At 43.8% G+C, this 22272-nt stretch overlaps 2 protein-coding genes across 3 annotated transcripts in view; one reads left to right on the top strand and one right to left on the bottom strand.

Annotated features, from left to right (window-relative positions):
* The window catches only part of CDAN1 (codanin 1), a 45435-nt gene extending 32011 nt beyond the window's left edge, over nt 1–13424 (top strand). For both annotated transcript variants that reach the window (XM_066625586.1, XM_066625578.1), the window contains exons 19-28: nt 745–848; nt 1885–2034; nt 3275–3338; nt 4714–4792; nt 5901–6061; nt 6980–7087; nt 8798–8861; nt 10130–10332; nt 10850–10957; nt 12474–13424. In XM_066625586.1, the coding sequence (XP_066481683.1) occupies nt 745–848; nt 1885–2034; nt 3275–3338; nt 4714–4792; nt 5901–6061; nt 6980–7087; nt 8798–8861; nt 10130–10332; nt 10850–10957; nt 12474–12599 (1167 nt within the window). In that variant the 3' untranslated portion in view covers nt 12600–13424. The remainder of the gene's footprint in view (nt 1–744; nt 849–1884; nt 2035–3274; nt 3339–4713; nt 4793–5900; nt 6062–6979; nt 7088–8797; nt 8862–10129; nt 10333–10849; nt 10958–12473) is intronic.
* A 1702-nt stretch (nt 13425–15126) lies between these two features.
* Nucleotides 15127–22272, bottom strand: part of STARD9 (StAR related lipid transfer domain containing 9) — a 133222-nt gene continuing 126076 nt past the window's right edge. The window contains exons 33-34 of the mRNA XM_066618701.1: nt 21986–22144; nt 15127–16766 (exon numbers count right to left, since the gene is read on the bottom strand). Of these exons, the coding sequence (XP_066474798.1) occupies nt 16665–16766; nt 21986–22144 (261 nt within the window). The 3' untranslated portion in view covers nt 15127–16664. The remainder of the gene's footprint in view (nt 16767–21985; nt 22145–22272) is intronic.

The raw sequence follows: 22272 nt of genomic DNA, 5'->3' as shown, positions 1-22272 counted from the left end.
GAGCAAGAGCAGAGGCTCATCTTTTGTGACAGTTATGAGCGTGTGTAGCAAAATCATAGTTCTTCACTGGTGAACCTGTAATGTCTATGGGAAGAAGCACTTGTTTGTATGCCTTCTCAGACTGGAAAACTGATGCATGCATGACCAGAAGCATCTTCTGGAAAACTTTAAAAAAAGAGATGAGCAAATACAATGTCACTTAAAGAAGACTGGCTAACCCTTCAAACGGCTTTACTTACTGTCATGGATGGCAACATTTCCTTTTGTATGGCAATTTCTAGGGAGATGAGAAGAGAAGAAAAAAGGGACTGCTTGTATAGCTTTCCAGTCATAGTTTAACATATTGTTCACTGCACTACACTGTCTACTTTAAAAGGCAAGTCAGTGTATTAAAGTGTTTAAAACCAACTACAAACTTCCCAATCTTCCCCAATCTTATTTTTTTAAGATTGCTCTCACAGTGCAATCCTATCCATGTCTACAGTAGTAAAACCCACTGAGTTTAATGGAACGTAATCCCAGGTATAGGATGGCAGCCTTAATGTGGAGAAAGGGAGGGGTTTAGAAAGGGAATTATTTGATTGTCTTCTAAAGTACTAATCCTTCAAAATACTCAGGTGTACACCAGAGATGTACCAGTGTTCTGTCATTTAAACAGTATTATAGAAATGACTTGTGGCAGAGGACAATGAATCTTATAGAATATTGTGATCTCTTTAGAGTTCTTCCTCCTCTTTTCAATAGGCAGAGCTGGAGCAAGCATTCTTTCATAACCAGCCACCATCACTGCGGAGAACAGTAGAATTTGTGGCAGAGAGAATAGGATCAAACTGCGTCAAGCACATCAAGTAAGGGGTGAAAAGGGCTTCAAACTGTCAGGATTTGTGAATTGCCTGGTCCCCTCCTGAATGGAAGAGTCAGCCTTGTGCTATGAGAAGACAGCCACTGATTGATGGAGAATATGTCTGAGGTTGTAAATATAAGTATCTCCATCTTACACCCCATTCAGGAGGGTTGCTGTGGGAAGAACGCACTCAGTGCCTGAAGTCTTGCTTGGCCCCAGGAAGAGAGGGATAGAAACAATAGGGGTATTGCTGGTCCAGCAACCAGGATCCCCAACCAGGCCTCAGAGCTCAGCAGTGGGGAAGGTTCGCCCTTCCTCTTCCTCTACTGGTCTCCTCTCCCTGGGCTTGCCCCAGCCCCAGGGAAGCGGATATTGAGCAGCCCTCAGGTAGCCTTTACAGAGACCTCTCATCACTGGCCCTGAGTGATGAAGACCAGGGCCTGCCCCTTCTGGGCTGTCTGTCCCCCACCCCTGGTTCTACCTGGTCCAACCCTGTTGTTAAAGGACCAGCATTGCCCCAGAAAGTGGAGGCCCTTATTCTTCAAGAAGCAGCCAACCCTGTGCCTCATTGGTCCGGGGCACTTTGGGAGTACCAAACATTCAGCTGTGTGTTAACCATATGGTGCTGGTGGCTGTTCCCCCCCCCCCTCCCGGTTTTGATGGGTCAACTGGAGTCCCTGAAACAGTGGGCCAAGTGTGGAAGTGGATAGTAACTAATGTGACCCTTATAGCATCCCTCATAGAAGGAAAATCAACAAGTGTGCAGATTGTAATATGGGGTTGTGTTAACATGGTTACCAGTTCAGTAGATCTAAGTGAGATAATAAACTGGTTTTATGTGGGTTGTTTACATATGGCCCCAGGATATAGTAGTAGCTAAATTAGGGGCTAGTTATATCAGCAAAATACAAACACATGCATATGTGGGGGTGTGTGCATGTGGGCACAATTTCATTTAGGGTCTAAAACTCAGTAGATAGCATAACTACACTTCGTGCATGTGTTTTATTCCTTCTCTTGCTGATCTTTGGTTTTTGCAGGGCAACCCTGGTAGCAGAGCTGGTGAAAAGAGCTGGGGTCATATTACAGGGTAAAGTGAAGGCAGAAGACTCCAATTATGACAAACTGCTGGATGAGGTGTGCTCTCAGCTGTATGAAGAAGGGGCTCAGGCTCTTATCCAAGGCAAAGAGTAAGGAGGGACAGCTGATGGAAATGAATGTTTTCCGCATTGTACCCGATTGCCTTTCTGCTTGCACAGTTTTGAGCATCCCACCATATACAGGTGTATCCCATATCTACAGTGGTTCCAGGACTCTCCCCTGCAGATACCAGGGATCTGTGGATACTGAGCCAAAAATAGCTCTACCTACCTTCATGCACTGATGCATTCTGGAGTAAAGGGAGGAGCCTCTGAGCAACCAGGAAGAGGCTGCAAGCAGCTGAGAAAGCAACAGTTTTGCTGCACAAAGGCAGTCTCAGCTATTTTTGGTTATTCTCTTTACTTTCCCTAACTTTTTAAAGGGTATCTCTGGTATCCATGGATGCTGGATCCACAGATACTGGGAAATCTGCTTTGTTGTGATTACATCTCAGCTAACAATGAGAAGAGGCTTCATTATATATTTTCTTTAGCCTCTGTTTTGTCAAACATCCATGTGCAATAATACTGGAATAATTTTCAGTCACAAGCTGATGATTTCATTCCTCCCCCCCTCCCGCCTTTTTGGGATGGGATTTCCAGACTTCACCATTTGTCTCTGCTCAAGTCATGTTTTCATTTTACAGTAGCTGTTTTTCTTAACAGTAGGCAATTCAATCTGCATCTGATCTAGTCCAGATAACATCCTATATTTGGGCTCATTATCTAATGTTGTTTGAAGAGACGCTTGGCCAACAGACTGAGGCAAAGAGGCAAAGAAGGAAGGCCCATAGCCAGGGAGACAGACCAGGGACAGACTGCACTTGCTCCAAGTGTGGAAGGGATTGTCACTCCCGAATCGGCCTTTTCAGCCACACTAGACGCTGTTCCAGAACCACCATTCAGAGCACGATACCATAGTCTTTTGAGACTGAAGGTTGCCAACTACTACTATCTAATATTGACTTGAAATTCCATGTCTTTATTTACACTTCTTCCTTAAATCCTGTCCTGAGCGTGGCTGCTTGCCTTATCAGCTAGGGTAACTATTTAGCAATCCCCCTTAGATTTTGGTTTCACGACTTGCTCTCTGCCTGTGTGATGTGGCTGCTTGGTGAGAAACAGCTCTGCACACAGCTGCTTCCAGGACTATAAACTGATTTGAGCTCATCTGGGAATGAATCCCAGGAAATTAAAGGAAGTGTCTCCAATCCAGTTTTCCTAATTATGTGTCCTACAAGAATGTTTTGGGTGGTGCTGTTTCAGTGCCAGTCTTGTATGTTTTGTTTAGGTTTTGCAGAAAGAAAGGCCCTGAGGCGGTGAAAATTCTGCTTCCAGAAGAAACATCCGAAGCAGTATGTATATTTTTGAGGCACTTGCCCATGTTCCTGTTGCTTTGTCACCTCAAGAAGGTTTCTGATTTGGTCACTTAAAATTGCTGGAAACCAAAAGTGTATGTTGAACTTTATGGCTGTCAGAACTCTTTACCAAAATGAGTTTACCTTTACCAAAAGGCAGTGAATCTCAGTGTTCTGTTTCAGTCTGTCACCTTGAGGTGGAGGTGGCTGTTCCCAGCTCCACGGAATGCTCCACACTATTTTTATAGCCATTTTTATACATGATCATAGCAGATCATGTAAGGAAGAGTCCTTATATGTGCTCCTATAAACAAACTCCTAACACCAAAGGTTGGAATGAGGGGCAATAACTCTGTAGTAGACTTGTTTTAGCTCTATAGTAGACCAGAAGTTCCAGATTCAGTCTATGGAATCTTCAAATAGGGAAGAGGAAACCCTGAATAACTACTGCTACAAATCAATGTTGACAATATTGAGTTAAATCAGGGGTCTCCAAACTTTACAGCATGAGGACTGCATTGTATATCTGACAGAGCCGAGGGCCAGAAAACAAATTAATTTAAATGAATAAATAATACATTAGAAAAGAAGGGGGGAATGGATTTTGAAAAAGGAGTGGGGGGAGCAGAAGGCAAAATTGATTTGCATAGGAAGCAGAGGGAAATGGATTTTGAAAAGGAAAACTTTGGGGGAATGAATTTTTGAAAAGAAGACTATGGTAGAAAAACATTTTTGGAAGGGGAAATTATTTGGAGGGATTGGGGATAGAATTTGTGTTGGAAAGATACAGAGTTGAGGAACAACTGAGTAATAAGTTGGGAGAAATCTGAGAGATTAATTTGTAAAGAGAAAACAAGCTTTCCATATGCATTGGCTAGAGGGGATTGACTGGCCAGCAGTCTGATCAGGTAATGAATGTATCTGGAACTCCTCTCAGATTTCTAAAGGGGGTGTTATAATTTTGGGGAGTTGAGAATCAGGCAGAAGTTAGTCTTGCATTTGCAGGTCAGATAAAATCCTCCCATAAGGCCAGATTTGGCCCCTGGCCCGGGGTTTGGAGACCCATCAACTAAATGGACTGATGGTCTGACAGCTTAAGGCAATTTCCTGTGTCCCCACTGAAAGGGCCAAAATCAGCTCTCATTTATTGTCACTACTGTTGCCACAGGACATTAGGATGTTTTCAGCTGCCAGCAAGAGGAAAGGGGAGAGGGCAAAACCATAACTTCAATTTTCTATCAAGTATCATCTTCCATATAATGATTCAGATGCTGGCTCCAGTTTTTTAAAAATTTGTCTTGGGCAGTTTCTTAGATGCTTTGAACATGTACATTTTTTTGCCACTGTCATCTTTTCTGCTCATCTCCTGAAGGTTTTGAGCTGTGCAGCAAATATTGCAGTGGGACTAGCTACCGAGAAGGCCTGCACTTGGCTCTCCACCAACATCTCAGGTAGATTGGCTTGCTCTTGATGTAAACACTTGCATAGATTTTCCTGGCTTAGGACATAAGACATCGTTGAATTTCCTGGCTGTAGAGTTTAGTCAGATCTTGGCTTGTTGTGCTGTTTGGGGAGGGAAATACTTGAATTGAGTAGGTCCCAATTGACTCAGAATACATTTAATATGCACTGTAGACTATATTTGCATCAGTACTTCAATCCGAAATAAACCCAAAATGGCAGATCTGAGTTCACTTTGATGTGGGGAAAAATGGATTGATGTTTCTTTGAAGGGAGTGGGAGTCTTTTCCACTTACCTTGACTATGTAATGCATTTAATAATGAAAGCCACCTTGAATATTTTAAAATGGAGAAGTGGGCCATCAGTCCTTTAGATCAGTGTTTCCCAAACTGGGCGTTGGGACACACCAGTGGGTGACAAGCCAATTTTTGGTGTGTTGCAAAAAGTTTTTGAAACATAAAAAAACAGCACTTTGCTAGCACTATTGCTTGGTTTGCAAAAGAAAATATTTGGCTAGAATGCTAACCTGTTGTATGAGGTAATCTTCATTCCCCCCCCCCCAACTAAAGGGTCACATTTCCCAACTTTCTCTAGTAATTGGCATGCCGTGGATCACATGTGAACCCAGTTTCAGCCTTTTGTCTGGACTGGAAGTTCCTAACTACACATCTTGCTCTCCAGTTCTGTGTACTCTAAAGGTTTGGGAGAATAGTTCTCAAACTTCATTTCTAGGGAGAGTCTAGCAAATGTTTGCACACACATTATATGTAAGGTCTTTAGTAGCTTGGGATCACAGAACCCTGACTATTAATTAAGTCTTATTAATAAGTTATTTATTAATAATTTTTATTAATAAATTAATAAATGTTAATCTAAAGCAGTGCTTCCCAAACTTTTTAGCACCGGGACCCACTTTTAAAATGACAAACTTGTGCCAGGATTGGCATTACTTCTGTGCTCGGTATAGCACTGAGTTTGCGTTCGATGCTCTGTAAATACAGCTTTGGAATAGAGAAAAGGCACTGATGTGTGCTTGTGTCCTTTCTTCCATTTATGTGATGGGCAAAACAGTAAGTGCTACTTATGCTTCCTTAAAGCCTTGATTAAGAGAGAAGTAAAAGCCACCTTCAGTCGCATGCTTAAAGTTCAAGGGCCTGTCCTATCCAGTAACAGAGAAGATACAGAGAGAAAGAAGAGCTGCCCTCCAGGCTGCCTCCATCAGACTATTTTTCCCTCACAGATCATCCATGAAATCAAGGTATGGATCTTCTGCTCTTCCCTTTGATCTGCTGTTCCCATCAGCAATTCATTCATCAGAAGAAGCACTAAGTATTACTATATTGCATTTGGTAAAACTTAGCATTAAGTCTTGACCAGTATTTGTTTTCCCAAACTCCCAGTCCAAGTTTTGCTTTGGAGAACCTATGCCTGCTTTAAGCTAACTGGCTTCCCTGTGTTCCCCAACAATGGCCCTGGTTCTGCACTGAAGCACTGCTGGACCCCAACACCAGGTAGCTCACCTGCTCAATCTGCAGAAGTCCTCCTTCCTCCCCTCTCCTGCCAGCAGCTTCTGTAGCCACCACAGTGACAACTTGGTCCTCAACAGGTCATGGAAGTGGCAGCCAGATACCAATCTCCAGTGTCTCCAGCAGCCAGCAATTCTCAGAAGTCCATTTGCTCATCTGTCCATTTGTTAGTCAGCAGGTCCGGTAGTCCATCAACCAGTCTATTAGTTCCTCAGTTCATTAATGCATCAGTTTAGTTCTCTTTCCTCCAAGCTCCTTCCTTCTTCTCTCTCAATCTCCATCTTTCTACACCCACCAAAACTCTCCCTTCTTCAAGTGCTGCTTTTATCCCTTAATGACCTGGTTGCCTCTAGTGTCTGCAGCTGTGTAGCATACCCACTGCTAGTTAGAGCCCTGGGGTTGTTAACCCTGTGCTTGCCTGCCAGAGCAGGTGGCCACTGTTGACACCACACCCTATCTCCTCGAGGAATCTTGTGCTTTTCTATTACAGCCTTCTTGCTCAAAAAGAGACTTATTCAAGGGACTGATGGGAGGGGTGATGCTGCTCACAGGCTCTGTTGTGAAATGTTGCCTTCTCTGTACAGTTCAGATTGTTCTTTAGAACCCCAGAGTGTGTGCACAGTCTGAGTCACAAATGCTGTTCTGTTTAGGATGTGCTCTGCATTGCTGTGGGCCCGAGAGACGATGATGAAGAAATCCAGTTCGTCCATTTGGAAAGTTTGTTGGGCAGGCTGAGCCAGACACTGCAATGCCGAAAGGTAGAAATAGGTGCAGTACATGCAAAATAATTTCTGAACTAACTTGATGTTGGTAATGGTATGAATCTGTGTTTAAGTGAGGCTCTTAAACCACGGAGTCATGTTAGGGTGGAACTGTTACCCACCCCTCCAGCTCATTGGTTCCTCACTCACCCAAAGTTGGTTTTTAAGTGTGGCTGGGAGTGTGTGTGTGTTAAGGTTAGTTTGAATGGGATGATTGGTGTAGGATCCCTCTTTTGTCCCAGTGTGAGCAGGTTGCAAGAAAAACAGCAAATACAGCAGAGTACTTTCAGCAGATGTATTTGAGCAAGGGATATCACAAGTAGAGTAGTCAGTTAGCAGTCCAAGAGTCAGCACGAAGAGCAGTCAATCCAAGTATAACAAATCCAAATCAGCTTCCAACAATACACAGTCAAAGGTTCAGTCCATAAGTCAGTAATAACATATACATACAGTATCCAGCCTCCTCAGTCACTAGCAGCAGTTCCACAGTTATCTCCAACAACTCCCCTACTGCTGCACTGGAAGCTCCAGCAGACTAACCTTATGTAGTCAGCTCAGCCAATCAGTGCTGGCTTGGTCACACCCAGGGTGTGTCAGTCCCAGGTGCCTGCTGATTCTGCTGACTCAGCAATCTGCACCTGCTCCCTGAACCAACTTGTAAGCTGTGGTTCTGCTTCCCTCAGAACTCAAAGCTGACAGTGTGTTCATCTGTCAGTTTTCTTAAATACAAAAAGCTCTTTTTAGAGGCAATTCTTAGGAGATTAGAAAGAATCATAAGCATAAAATACTTGTGTTCCGCCATGATTGAGGCCACAGCCACCGAAGCTGTGGGACTGCTCTCTGTGCTGCCACTGCTGCCAGCCCCCCCCCCCAGCTCTCAAACATTGCCCTGGCTCTTCTTTCTGTGGGCTCTTTAAATGAAGCAGCAGTGTTCCCAGCATGCTCTGCATTTCCTGCTTTGTAAAAACATCGAGCATGGAGTGGGGAGTGGTCACTGCATTCTGATCTTCAAAGTGCACCCATCTGACTGTTTCTTTCTTGCTTTGCTCCCTCCACTGGGAAGTGAAATCACTGCATTCTGATCCCCAGAGTGCACCAGTCTAGCTGTTGCTTTCTTGCTTTGCTTCCTTATTATTATTAAACTTTAATTGATCATCTACCTTTAAAGTGCCTGTGCGGGCTAGTAAGGAGGCTGGCTCCATTGGCTGCAGACTGGAGGGAGGCAGCAGCTCACCTGCCACCAATGCAAATTTACACACCACCTTTCCTCCACAGAGCTTATGATGGTGTACATGTTTCCTTTCCTCCCTTTGTCCGCACAACACCTCTGAGGTAGGTTAGGTTAAGAGATAGTGTCTTGACCCAGGGTGGCCCAGGTGTCATGGCTGAGTGGGAGTTTGAACCTGATCTTCCAGGTCTAACACCGGAATCCCTACTTCATAATGGTATCATTGGCTCCGTGATTGGGTTGGTCATGACAGGTGCATGTATGTATGTATGGGTAATTTGAAGGAAGAAGTTGTATCTAACAGCAATCAGGAAAGGGTCTAGTCCTGTCTGCATGTATGTTTAAAGTCACAACTAATAGATGTGCATACCATACTTAATTGGCACAGTGCTTTGGTATCCAAAATACAAAGCATTTCATGAATGCAGGCACCAAAAATCTATAAACTGGTGAGGTGTTCTTTGGTTGCTGTTTTTCAGTTCCTATGCCCAACATCTGAGCAGCAGCTGGCTAAGTGCTCTGTAGAGCTGGCTTCCCTTCTAGGTGAGTACTGAGATGGTTTACTTCTTATTAGAGTTGCTCTTCCTTTCTTTTTCTTTCTTTGCAGGTCACATAGTGCAAAATGATAGCAATAATTTGTGGATCTCCCCTTTGCAGAAGACCAGCTTGGGCCCTACAGTAGTCATAAGCTCAACACAGGAAATGAGTTTTTATATTTTTAACACAAGCACTGCAATTTATAAACACTCACAATTTTATTCCTAAAGTTAATTTTGTTTTTCACAGATGACAGGGTATGAGTTCTTCCTTTTGACTCAGCCAATCATACTCAACAGACAGTGTCATGTTTTGGAAATACATAGCACACTAAGGGCAAATCTTAAGCAGACTTGCTTGTTCTCTGAAACTCTAAGCCTGGCTGTTAAGAAAAGGGAGGGGAAGTGGACCTGGTTGGCATTTGGGGGCCTTTTCACCAATCCCACCTCTTCCTCCATCACCACCCCTATCTTGATACTGGAGAACTCAAAAACTTGCTTAAGATTTTGTGTCTTTTGGGCTTGTCCTAATACTATTACCAGAATGTGGGTTTTAGAAGGACAGAATATTTGATATTGACTCCTTGGGTGAAAGATTACACAGTACTGGCCTATCAATTTTGGGGTATCAGTTCCTTCAGAAGGGATTGCAGATCAGTCGGTTGGGAGTGGCTACATCAGTGGCACTTAGTTCGGTTGTATCACGGCTCTGTAGAGCAGCCATGTTGAGTGCCCCTTCTACTTTCATCAGGCATTATTGGGTTGATAAATTTGTCCCTGCAGAAGCATGATTGGAGTTCTACATCAAGTGGTGTCATGTGCAAAGTGCTGTTGCTCCCACCTGGAAACAAAGGGCACTGCCACTGAGCATGGGGTCTTCACAGGATCTCATCTTCCCACGGTTGAGGAAAAAAGGTTGGACTTAAGAGTTATTTCTAGTCAGGGACATCCAGGCTTACCTTGGAACGCAACTGCACTTTCCATACAAGGACATATTGCCCCCTTCCTCTTGCTAAATTCAAATATGACCTCCAGTTTCTGTGCTAAAGAATGTTTAAATGTTCCACTTGCTAGAAAGCGGTGTTTGGAGTAGTTGAGATTGTTCCTTAGCTGTGGAAACTCTGGAACTAAGAAGGCTTTTCCCCTACAGCAGTGATGGTTCTAGAAGTCCCACCTACTCCAAGTGGATGATGGGTCTTACAAAATATTATCCTCTCTGTAGCTAAAAAAACCTGGATTAAGTCCAAAGTTTCTGTCTTATGCAGTTGTTTGTAGTTTCAGATCGAGTTCCTATCCAGGGTTTGAACTCCCAGGCCCCAAGGAAGCAGGAACAGCAGCAAACAAAGAACTGCTTGATCTCGAGCCTTCTGAAATCCCTCTTTTCCACCTGGAAAGAAGACTTTGAGGCTCCTGTACCCTTACATCTGATCTTCAGTAAGAAGAACACAGCTTACCTTGCAGAAAACAAACAGCACGAGGTAAGGCTTTTGAATGCTTGTAAAGTCACTTATCAAATTCAGTAGATCCTTGTACTTGCTAACTTTTCCCTGCTCAAGATAAGTTATGAAACTTGTGAAACCAAGTTTTAAAAAACCCAAGTTAAGTTTTCCCACACACTTCCCCTCCTCCAATTAGCCTCTTCAGACTCTTTTGAAAAGCAGCTGGTTAGGTTTCCCTGCAACTTTTCCTGTCCTCCTGTTTCTTGGGAAGGGACTTGAGTGTGTGTGTAATTTCTCATCCGCTGGGAGTTCTGGAACCAAACCCCCATGGATAATGAGGGCCCACTATATTATCTGATTTTTGGGTTAGTGGAAGGAAGAGATTTACACTAACCAACTATCGTGCATGACTGTTTCAGTGCACTCTTCTCTGTGTACGGGTGGGTGGTGGTGGTGGTGGGGAGATGTTTTCTGCTAGTAGTATTTCCACCTGAGCAGCATTTTGGCTACAATGCAGATACTACAGCCTGTGTGCTTCTGTGTGCTTCTTTTGTAGTGGGATTTGTACCTGTTCATGCTTCACGGTCTTGTTGAGCATGGCTTAATGGCAGATACGGAAATACAGCACTGTTTGCGTGATCTCCAGAAACTTCCATGGCCATCAGTAAGTATTTGATGTGCAATTCAGGCATGAACACAAATATTAATTGGAAAGGCATGTCTCCTACTCGTATGGTATGTGTTTTCAATGAAATGGAGTTGCTGGTCTGGACAAGAGGTTTTATCAGCATGCTGCAAAAGTGTGTGGAGTAGGGGGATGTGAGAGAGCTTGGCGTTGATAACTGCGTCTTTTTCTGTTATGACTGGTTTTATTATTTAAAAGTATGATGGTGACATAAAAAATCCCAAATGCCGTAATTTTTTCTTTATTACTCCATCCTATGGTGATGTTCTCATGGAATCAGTACATCTGGAGGTAATGGTGTTTGGAGGATTTTGTTAGTAATGAAGAAAAGCTATGCCCTGCCAGCTACCAGTATCAGCCAAAAATGGTAGATAAACTGACAAACATGTTTGAATAGAATTCCAAAACACAGAGAAGGATGTTCACTCAGTGTGCTGTCTCTACCCCAACGCTGAGTGGGCCAACTCAATACAACTTCAGCTGCGTTGTAGTTCCTTCTGCTGCTTGAATACCTGTGTCAAGCTAGTGTGCAAGTCAAAATGAAAGCTGATGGAATAGGCTGTAACTCACAGTGCCATCAACTTTGCATGCAGAAGGTCCTGAGTTCAATCTCTGGTATCTCCAGATAGGACTAAGAAGGACCTCTTTCTGAAATCCTGAAGGGCCACTGTCAGTCAGTGTAATGGTGAGCTAGAGGAGCCAGTGGCCTAGCTCAGTGGTCCCCAAATTGTGGTAGACAGGGGAGGAGCGGAATCCTCACCAAAAACCTGCTGCCCAATACAATGTATAGAATTGTAGCTCTAATGGGGAGCTGTGGCCAATGGCCTAGTTGGTCAGGGAACCATCAGTTGAAAAAATTTGGGAACTACTGGCCTAGCCCATTGGCTCCCAGTCTTATTAGCACTACGGCTCACTATGTGGCAGCCAGGTAGTGCTCCAGAATGCCTTGCACTGCCACAGCTGGTGCTGGCCACCAAAAATCAGGTTGCAACCCACAGTTTAGGAACTGTTGGCCTAGCCTAGTAAAAGCAGATTCATATGTTTTTTTTGAATATTTATAATAAACATATACATACAAATACAAATCTGCATTTATATTGAATTCCTGATTGGATGTGGCAGAAAGAACTGTTGGATGTTCTGTACAGAACCTGATGGTGAAGAGTTGAAATTGCTGTGTTCCCCAAGGATTCTGTCCATCTTACCCAAGATATGTTTCAGTGAACTTGGTGTTTAGTAATCAAGATCCTTCAGTCTCTATTGAAAGTGGAAACTGGGCAAGCAAATGTGAAACTGCTTTAGCCTCTGTACCCTTCAAAGGGAAAATTTGTAGAAGGTGGTTGCTATTTGGCGTATTCTTTACAGTAAATTTTGCCAACACAGTGATTAGCTCTGTTAAGGCCTGTGAACTGCATTAGCACTAACCATAAGAACAAAGTATATCCTCCACAGGTTAAATAGGTTTAACTTTGTTTTGCATTTTTTCTTGTTGCAGGATTTTTCCAAGGGTCTAGAAGCTCTGTTAAGAATATTTGTTTCTGACAATTACATTGCAGAACCAAAGACTGTGCCTTGTGATTTGGTGGGACAGTCTAGAGGGACAGTGGCAGCACAAAGCTAGCACAAGCACACAGCTGCTGGACTTATTGGTTAATAATGCCCTGGCTGTGGCTGCACTTGGACATTAGTGCGGGAGCTCTGTCTGGCCCTCAGCAAATTATGTCTAGATGTTATGAGGGTAAATATACACAGTTTCAAGAGGAGCCCTTTTAAGCACCTTAATAGGAATCGGAGGAGCAGATCAGATGGATCTACAGGAGGTGGAAGGTGTGCAACATACAGCTGTAGGAGCTGTCGGATTTCTAAAAGTTTGAGGACTGAAAAACTTTAACTGCGAGACAGGTATTGTTTATCAAGAGCTCATGTTTGAGAAGTTGTAAGTGTATTTTTTTAAAAAGGTCAAATCATGTTTTAACACAACAGTTTAGATTCAAGTACTGGCTTGGATTATTTTTAACCAAGAGTGCTTACCCTTTACAAAACGTAGCTTTTTGTATTTGTGAGTTTCTATTGATAAGAGAAGTATGAAGTGGCGGTATTTAATTATAAACTGCCAGAAGTGTCTGCCATTTAAAAAATATTTACCTTAAATATTGAGGAATGCTCTGATGCTATAACTATAGAGTTTAAAACCAATAACTTTTCTGGGATGTCTCCAGCACGTTTTAAATAAGACAATCTTTTCTTCTGTGTGAACTAGCATTTAGTAGGCTTGCCTTAAAGGAAATAGTCAAGGAACTCCCAAAATGATGATGGTCTTCACTGCTTGGCATTGAGTTTCTATGAACGGTCTTTTTACTCTCCTACTTTCCTCCCTGCTTTTTCTTCACTGCATTAAAATATTCTCCTTATGATTCCTGCTTGATTTTTATTATTAAAAGTAAATTTCTGTGCCTTTCTAATGGTCTGCCTTTTTTGTCATTCTAGTTATAGTGTACAAAACAAATTTCATGAAAAACCTCTTGATGAGGTGAATCTCAGGCTTCAGTATAAAAAATCCTCATGTTAGTCTTTGCTTGAATGTTAATTTTGACTCAAAGTATCATCATGGAGACTTTGCAAAATGCTAACAAGGTATCCTGCTGTAAGTGATACGCTTCTTGCTTTTGCAACAATTGCATATGAATTGAATTGCTCATCATTTTCCATAATAGAAAGAACACTCTGGTGTTTACTTTGCCTATGCTAAGTAGATCTTGTAGGAAGACTCTGGAGAAATACGGGCAGAAAGACTAATGAAAAAGCTCACAAGTGTGATAGTGGGGGGGGAGACAAAAAGAGCTTACTATCATAGTTCAATATACAACTTTTCACAGTGAAGAAAATATAGCTTTCAGCCATTTCTCTGTGTAGAAAATTATTTATTGTGAGGATATGAAAATAGCAATCTTGGTTAAAAGCAGATATGGGCTAAACATATGGTACAGTAAATGGCCTATTCTCCCACATTCAATAAAAGGTTTCACAGAAAATAGTTTTGCCCCATTTTAAGACTATTCTCATTCTAGGCATTCACAGGTATCAGTGTTATAGTTGCAAAAGAAAATGTTTGTTATATAAATAGTACTTTTAAAGTATCAATTATTTCTAAAAAGCATACATTAATTGCATACCTGTAAAAATAATAATTAGCTTCAGCTTAGAAAACCACCTCAAAACAAGTATATATAAATAACTTAATTTGTAAACATAGAAAAACAATTGTATGCATTTATAAAAATAAACATCTGATGCACTGTACAATAAGACATTATCCTTCACTGGGCACCATCTGTGTTAAGAATAGAGTCCATCTTAGATGTTGTTCCTGCTAAAGCTGTTTGGTTCATTAACAGAGTGCCATGTCCAAAAAAATAAAGGGAAAAAAACCTAAGGTTTAGCAAATATTCAGCCAGTGATCATTTGAATAATTTTCTAAAATCTGTCCCTAATTCCCATATTACAATACACCATTGCTGGTACTGTGGGAAGTTTAGAGAGTTCCACTCCCCTAAATAAATCCATAGGATTGCAAGGCTGAGTGTTCTGGGTGCTGTAAGTTACATCTGCAGCTGTCAACCACCTTGCTGGATTTCTGTAATACAATAAACTATTGGCATACTTTCAAACTTAGGTCAAATATAATTTCTGTGCTTTGCTTTCTTGACAGCTAGTGGTATTTGCTGCTCAGTTGGGTTAACAGCTGAATCCTATCCATATTTACTCGAGTTGATCTAATGAGTAAAATTGAATTTTGAGCAGATGTACATAGGATTGCAGCCTAAATTGTGCTATAGGTATATACAGTGTCCAGGTCAATCAGATTTCTGAATTACTGAAGAGGGGAGAACTCAACTTTTTTTGGGGGGGGGGGGGAAGCAGTTGTGTCAGGATCCAACCAAACCTAACTGTGGGCAGAAGGCACTTCCATGAGCACACAGGGGCTTGATCAGGCTTCCCCCCTCCCCTTACTGCATGGCTGGCTGTTCTGCTGCAGCAACTTTAATAGGGCCTGAGGGGCAGAAAAGACCTGGTACCCTAGTCAAAGTTTTCAGGCTCCTGCCTTTAGTTGCTATTTATACAAAAATTAAATGTAACTGTATCAAATGGCAATATACTCATTCGTTCTAATAGCCTGCCTTACTCATTTCTGGTGTGACAAACTATTGCTGCAGTGTAGGTCACAGTAATCCGTCCTCCGTTACTTAAAGCAGAAATAGTATGTTATGCATTAAGGGGGCAAAAAGGAGCTCATGACCAGGTATTTTTTTTCCACGTGGGATTCTATAAGGTAGTTGGGAACCGGGCATAGCCCCAATAATAATAATAATAAACACTAGGCGAGGCACTAAGCTCTAGAAGCAGGCTTGTGATTAACAAGAGCAGGGTGGCAGAAATGATGCAACAGCTATCGGTAACATGATGTTTACACTACTTTGTTTGCACAGCCTAGTTTTAGGAACAACTTGAATCAAATAACTACACCTTCACCTGACTAAAACATGCTTTTGGACACTAGTTTATAGCAAGGAGGGGGAAAATTCTATACATTCAGTATGATCAGAATACAATAAATGTAATTTTAATTAACTCAAGTTTGATTGTTATAACAAATCAGAACCTTAAGGAGCAGCAAAACTGTACTCATGTAGTAGAAGAAATCAGCATGGGTGCATAGTGGGGGATGACGACTGACTCTTCCAGCTCCCAGACCAGGTTCAACCTGGCATGGTCAAGAGCCAGTAGCTAACTCATCACTAAGTTTTCATTTGTGACTTAAACCTGCTGCTCTTACAGAAAGGAGTTGGAAACTAAATGGATGCACCTGATGCTGTGTTAGAAACCACTTTCCATGATTTAGTTGCTGCTATGCAGTAAACTAGTGTCCCTGTTCATGTTTTACAGCTGCTAAGTTCAAGCAATTAGGCTTGTGATGCTATCATTCCATAGTAGACTATTGTCTCCCTACCTGAGTTGTGTTTCTGGCTGAGGGCAAGTAGTGACTGTCTGATGCACCTTCAAATGAGCTGTCACTCCAGCAGCTCCTGTTAGTAGTTGGCATCATAACCTGTAGAGAAGCTTCGAGCTTCTCTAATCAGGAAGTAGACTATGTACAATTATTACAATGAATTATTCATTTACAGGCAACCTTCTGACCAGGCACTCTGCAAAAGAGATTACAGTAGTTTTGCTTCAGTGGTGAAGGGTTTCTAAAAACTTTCTGCTAACTTCAAGTTTAGACCAATCTTTTGTCTCATTGCACCAGCAGCCTTCCATTTGCCCCACTGGGCAAAAAGAATCCATTTAAAATTGCAACTGTTTGCAAACATCTGTCTGTCTGACAATGCTGGTAGTTTCTAAAAGGAATGAGCCTTATTTCACCACTGTATCTGATGAGGTTTCCCTTCCCCAAAGGACTGAACAGAAAAGCATTTCAGGCCAAGGAGAGATACTTCATTAACACTGAGTTTCGGCTCCAAAGCATATGTTGCTTAGTTACTACTACATATAGTCCAGTCAGCTTTGCGAGCATTTATTGTCTTAGAACTGAAGATGGCTAGAAAGTGTAAAGACTAGGATTTCTGGTACAGTATTTACATTTGGTTCATCCAACTCATCTGCTTCAGTAACGATGTCCCATGCATACCTAACCAGCAAGAAAGTGAGCAAGCCTAGCAATCACCAAAGGCTGGCGCTTGGCAATAGAACTCAGAAGTCTTGCAGGGATAGCCGGGGCACCAAGATCAACCTAAAGAGATATAAGAAAACTTGGTCAGTAGTGAACTGTATTAGTCCTGTCACTTGCATTTTCTGCTTCTGTAAAATTCTGCAAAAAATATTCATATTAAAGTGTAAAAAAAAAATCCCAATGCTTCTGAAAGACTGCACTTAAAAAATGAAAAAAGTTAATTACTATAGAAATGAAGATTTGTTTATATCATGGCTGGATGTTTTTAAAAGCCTAACTTCCCACAACACTAGGACACATACATATCTGCTAAAGCTGGAAAGCTATAGCTTGGAGCCATGATTTATATTGCAGCATGATTCAGGCTGAACATTCAAGTATGACCAGAGAGATAACTGATCTGGTGGGGTGGGGTGAATTTTGAAAAGTGGGTAATTTCTTCTTACTCCCCCCTGCCCATGCAATTCTGTCAAATGTCTCTTATACCCGCACCCCTTCCCTTGTGAATTCCCAACCAAACCAATATCTGTGAAGCAAACGTAATTAATTGATTCTATGTGAGACACTAGCCAGGAGCCAAAGCACATTTATTGCTCATTGTATTGGCAACCTTCAGTCTCGAAAGACTATGGTATCGCGCTCTGAAAGGTGGTTCTGGCACAGCGTCTAGTGTGGCTGAAAAGGCCAATCCGGGAGTGACAATCCCTTCCACACCGGGAGCAAGTGCAGTCTGTCCCTGGTCTGTCTCCCTGGCTATGGGCCTTCCTTCTTTGCCTCTTAGCCTCAGACTGTTGGCAAAGTGTCTCTTCAAACTGGGAAAGGCCATGCTGCACAGCCTGCCTCCAAGCGGGCCGCTCAGAGGCCAGGGTTTCCCACTTGTTGAGGTCCATCCCTAAGGCCTTCAGATCCCTCTTGCAGATGTCCTTGTATCGCAGCTGTGGTCTACCTGTAGGGCGCTTTCCTTGCACGAGTTCTCCATAGAGGAGATCCTTTGGGATCCGGCCATCATCCATTCTCACGACATGACCGAGCCAACGCAGGCGTCTCTGTTTCAGCAGTGAATACATGCTAGGGATTCCAGCACGTTCCAGGACTGTGTTGTTTGGAACTTTGTCCTGCCAGGTGATGCCGAGGATGCGTCGGAGGCAGCGCATGTGGAAAGCGCTCAGTTTCCTCTCCTGTTGTGGGCGAAGAGTCCATGACTCGCTGCAGTACAGAAGTGTACTCAGGACACAAGCTCTGTAGACCTGGATCTTGGTATGTTCCGTCAGCTTCTTGTTGGACCAGACTCTCTTTGTGAGTCTGGAAAACGTGGTAGCTGCTTTACCGATGCGCCTGTTTAGCTCGGCATCGAGAGAATGAGTGTCGGAGATCGTTGAGCCAAGGTACACAAAGTCATGGACAACCTCCAGTTCATGCTCAGAGATTGTAATGCAGGGAGGTGAGTCCACATCCTGAACCATGACCTGTGTTTTCTTCAGGCTGATTGTCAGTCCAAAATCTTGGCAGGCCTTGCTAAAACGATCCATGAGCTGCTGGAGATCTTTGGCAGAGTGGGTAGTGACAGCTGCATCGTCGGCAAAGAGGAAGTCACGCAGACATTTCAGCTGGACTTTGGATTTTGCTCTCAGTCTGGAGAGGTTGAAGAGCTTTCTGTCTGATCTGGTCCGGAGATAGATGCCTTCTGTTGCAGTTCCAAAGGCCTGCTTCAGCAGGACAGCGAAGAAAATCCCAAACAAGGTTGGTGCAAGAACACAGCCCTGCTTCACTCCGCTTCGGATGTCAAAAGGGTCTGATGTGGAGCCATCGAAGACAACAGTGCCCTTCATGTCCTTGTGGAAAGATCTGATGATGCTGAGGAGCCTGGGTGGACATCCAATCTTGGGGAGAATCTTGAAGAGGCCGTCTCTGCTGACCAGGTCGAAAGCCTTTGTGAGATCTATGAAGGCTATAAAGAGTGGCTGTCGTTGTTCCCTGCATTTCTCCTGCAGTTGTCTAAGGGAGAATACCATATCAGTGGTGGACCTGTTGGCTCGGAATCCACACTGCGATTCTGGATAGACGCTCTCTGCAAGTACCTGGAGCCTCTTTAGTACAACTCAGGCAAACAGCTTTCCTACAACGCTAAGGAGAGAGATGCCGCGGTAGTTGTTGCAGTCACCCCTGTCACCTTTGTTCTTGTACAGCGTGATGATGTTTGCATCCCTCATGTCTTGAGGTACTCCACCTTCTCTCCAGCAGAGACAGAGGATTTCATGCAGCTCAGTGACGATGATCTCTTTGCAGCATTTTAGGACTTCAGCAGGGATGCTGTCTTTTCCAGGTGCCTTGCCAAAGGCAAGGGAGTCCAGGGCCACGTGAAGTTCTTCTAGGGTTGGTTCGCTGTCAAGCTCTTCCAGTACAGGCAGGCACTCAATGTTGTTCAGTGCTTCTTCGGTGACTACATTTTCTCTGGAATATAGCTCAGAGTAGTGCTGCACCCAGCGTTCCATCTGCTGCGCCCGATCCTGGATGACCTCGCCTGTGGCAGACTTCAGAGGGGCAATTTTCCTCTGTGTTGGACCTAGGGCCTGCTTGATACCATCATACATCCCCTTGATGTTGCCCGTGTCAGCTGCTATCTGTATCTCGGAACAGAGCTGGAGCCAGTAGTCGTTAGCACATCTCCTGGCAGTCTGTTGGACTTTGCTGCGAGCAGTTCGGAGGACCTGCAGGTTGCGCTCACTGGGACAGACCTTGTATGCTGCTTGAGCTCTCCTCTTTTCCTCAATGACTGGTGTCAACTCCTCAGAGTGGGCTTCAAACCAGTCTGTCGCCTTGTTGGTCTTCTTGCCGAATATGGACAAGGCGGTGTTGTAAACGGTATTCTTGAAATGTTCCCATCTGTTGGATGCGTTTGCGTCGGCCGGGCCTGGAAGAGATTCCTCAAGCGCTTGTGCAAATTCCTCCACTTTTCTCTGATCCCGGGTCTTGCTGGTATCAATGCGAGGTCTTCCTTCCTTTTTCGTGTGATACAGTCGCTTTGTTTGCAGTTTCACTCTGCTGCACACCAGGGAGTGGTCAGTGTCACAGGCAGCACCATGATAACTGCGTGTGATCTTGATGCTGGGAAGGCTGGAGCGTCTGGTGAGGATCAGGTCGAGCTGGTGCCAGTGCTTTGATCTTGGATGTCTCCAAGAGACTCTATGTTGGGGCTTTGTGTTGAAGAACGTGTTGCTGACACAGAGACCGTGATGACAGCAAAACTCTAGCAGGCGTTGGCCATTTTCGTTCATCCTCCCAGTGCCAAACTGACCTAAGCAAGTGGGCCATGAACTGTTATCAGCACCAACTCTAGCATTGAAATCGCCGAGGATGAACAATGGCTCTTTTACAGGGATTTTCTTGACAGTGGTGGCCAGGTCATCATAGAATTTGTCTTTGGCTTCTGCTGGAGACGACAGAGTCGGTGCATAAGCACTGATGAGAGTGATAGGTCCTGCTGATGACTGGAGCTGCAGGGACAAAATTCTTTCACTTCCCACAGTAGGTGGGATGATGGATTTCAGCAGGGTATTTCTGACCGCAAAGCCAACGCCATGTTCCCTGGTTTCGTTTGGTGGTTTTCCCTGCCAGAAAAATGAGAAATTTCTCTCCTTGACAGATCCGGAATCTGGCAGCCTAGTCTCTTGAAGGGCGACGATGTCCATCTGCAGTCTGCTCAGCTCCATGTCGATGACAGCTGTTTTGCGTGCGTCGTCTATTTCTTGCAGGTCATCAGAGAAGCCAGGTGTCATTGTCCTAACGTTCCAGGTGCCCAGCTTTAGGGCAGTAGTTTTCTGTTTTTGGTTGCATGGTGCAGAGTTGTCGATCCGCTTGTCGGTTTTCACCCTAAACCCCACGCACCCCATGAGGTTAACGGACCGTGGCGAGGCAACACCTTACTGGCTGGGGACTGCCCAGCTTAAGGCGGGCGGTAGCTGCCCAATGAGATGCAATGATCTCTCCCACCGTCGGAAGCAGCCCCTGGCGTCATGCTCTACGCCAATCGAGCAAAGACTTATAACCGGTAAACTGCTGCTTCCCGTGTTGTGCCGACGCCGTATGGCGAAGTTGGAGTGTCCTCTCCAGTGCGCGAAGCCTGGGTAAAGAAGGTATGGAGGATAGGCTGTTACCCATGCAGCAAATCCCCCCTCTCCACGTCGCTGGAATGGTCCAATGGAAAGGCAGAAGCCAATACGGTTGGTTCCAGCGGCGACGCAGGAGTTGCCAGAACGTGACTGTGTTCAGCCATGAACTGCCTAAGGGACTCCGGCTCCTGATTTTGCCTCGAGGTTGACTCCTGAAGCCTTTTCCAGAACTGGATGTAGCCACAAGGCAGTGGAGGTTTGAGGTCAGAGTTTCCTTCTCTTAGATGAGCTGCCTTCCTAGGCTGACGAGTCCCATCTACCCGGTGGCTGTTTAGTCGCCTCTTACGACAAGTACAGCCAAACTGAGGGCCTATTCTTAGCCCCAGCCCCCAGGGGACAATTGCTCATAAGACAATTATTTTCCTTATACAGCTAAAATCAAAGCCATAAAGGCACATAATACCATTGGATAAAGCACCAAACATACTGGTTCCGGTAGAATGCCTTGTCACAGGAAATAGAAATGGCATCTTGCCTAGAAGCCTTTAAGAGGGGAGTGGACAAGTCTCTGAAGTAAAAGTATCACAGATTACAAGTCATGATAAGTATGTGCAGGTGCCTGGTTGTAGAGGTAGGCTACTTCAGAGTGCCAGATGCAAGGGAGGGCACCAGGATGCAGGTTGTGTCTTGTTGTCTAGTGTGCTCCCTGAGGCATTTGGTGGGCCGCTGTAAGATACAGGAAGCTGGACTAGATGGGCCTTTGGCCTGATCCAGTGGGGCTCTTCTTATGTTCAGTGCCTCAGTTCAGTTTCTTGCAGCAGGGTTGAAGATAAGCAGCTTCTCACTAATTTGTGGCTCTTTATACTTATTGAGACTTATACTATATAGCTATTTTGGGATAGTGTGTGTGTTTACTGCATTCAATCAAACTCAGTCCTTTGACCATGCAATTGCAGGCTTTTGATCATTTTTGGCTAAAGCATGCGTATGTATACATGTAGCATTTCTTTGCAAAATTTACTATTCTAAGTAAATACATTATAAGTACTATAGTGGCCTTGGCTGCCCACTCACTCCTTGTTTTCAAGAATACAATACTCTTTCACTGGCCCAGTCTCAAGTATGAGAATATATTTTAATCTTTGTGTATAGATTTGCATGAACACTTACCTGTACCATGTAGATGACTTTGGTGATGTCTCGTCCATTGACTGTATCTGGTTCTAATATCCAAGCACTGGGCAAAATCTCCCCTCGTACCATTTCTTTACAAGGACGGGGCATGGATTCCTCATAAACAGATTGAATAGCTAGGATGGACACGTTCTCCTGGATACAAGGAAGCACCAAAAAGAATTTGTTGAGGAAGATCCAGAACGAACAAATGTGTTTTTCTCTCCCTGACTTTTTCCAGCCTTTACTCTCCAATGAACTTACGTATCAGTGGTGGCGTAGCT

This window comes from Tiliqua scincoides, chromosome 1, assembly GCF_035046505.1.
Source record: "Tiliqua scincoides isolate rTilSci1 chromosome 1, rTilSci1.hap2, whole genome shotgun sequence".
Classification (NCBI taxonomy): domain Eukaryota; kingdom Metazoa; phylum Chordata; class Lepidosauria; order Squamata; family Scincidae; genus Tiliqua; species Tiliqua scincoides.
This window is presented reverse-complemented; position numbering and strand designations above follow the sequence as displayed.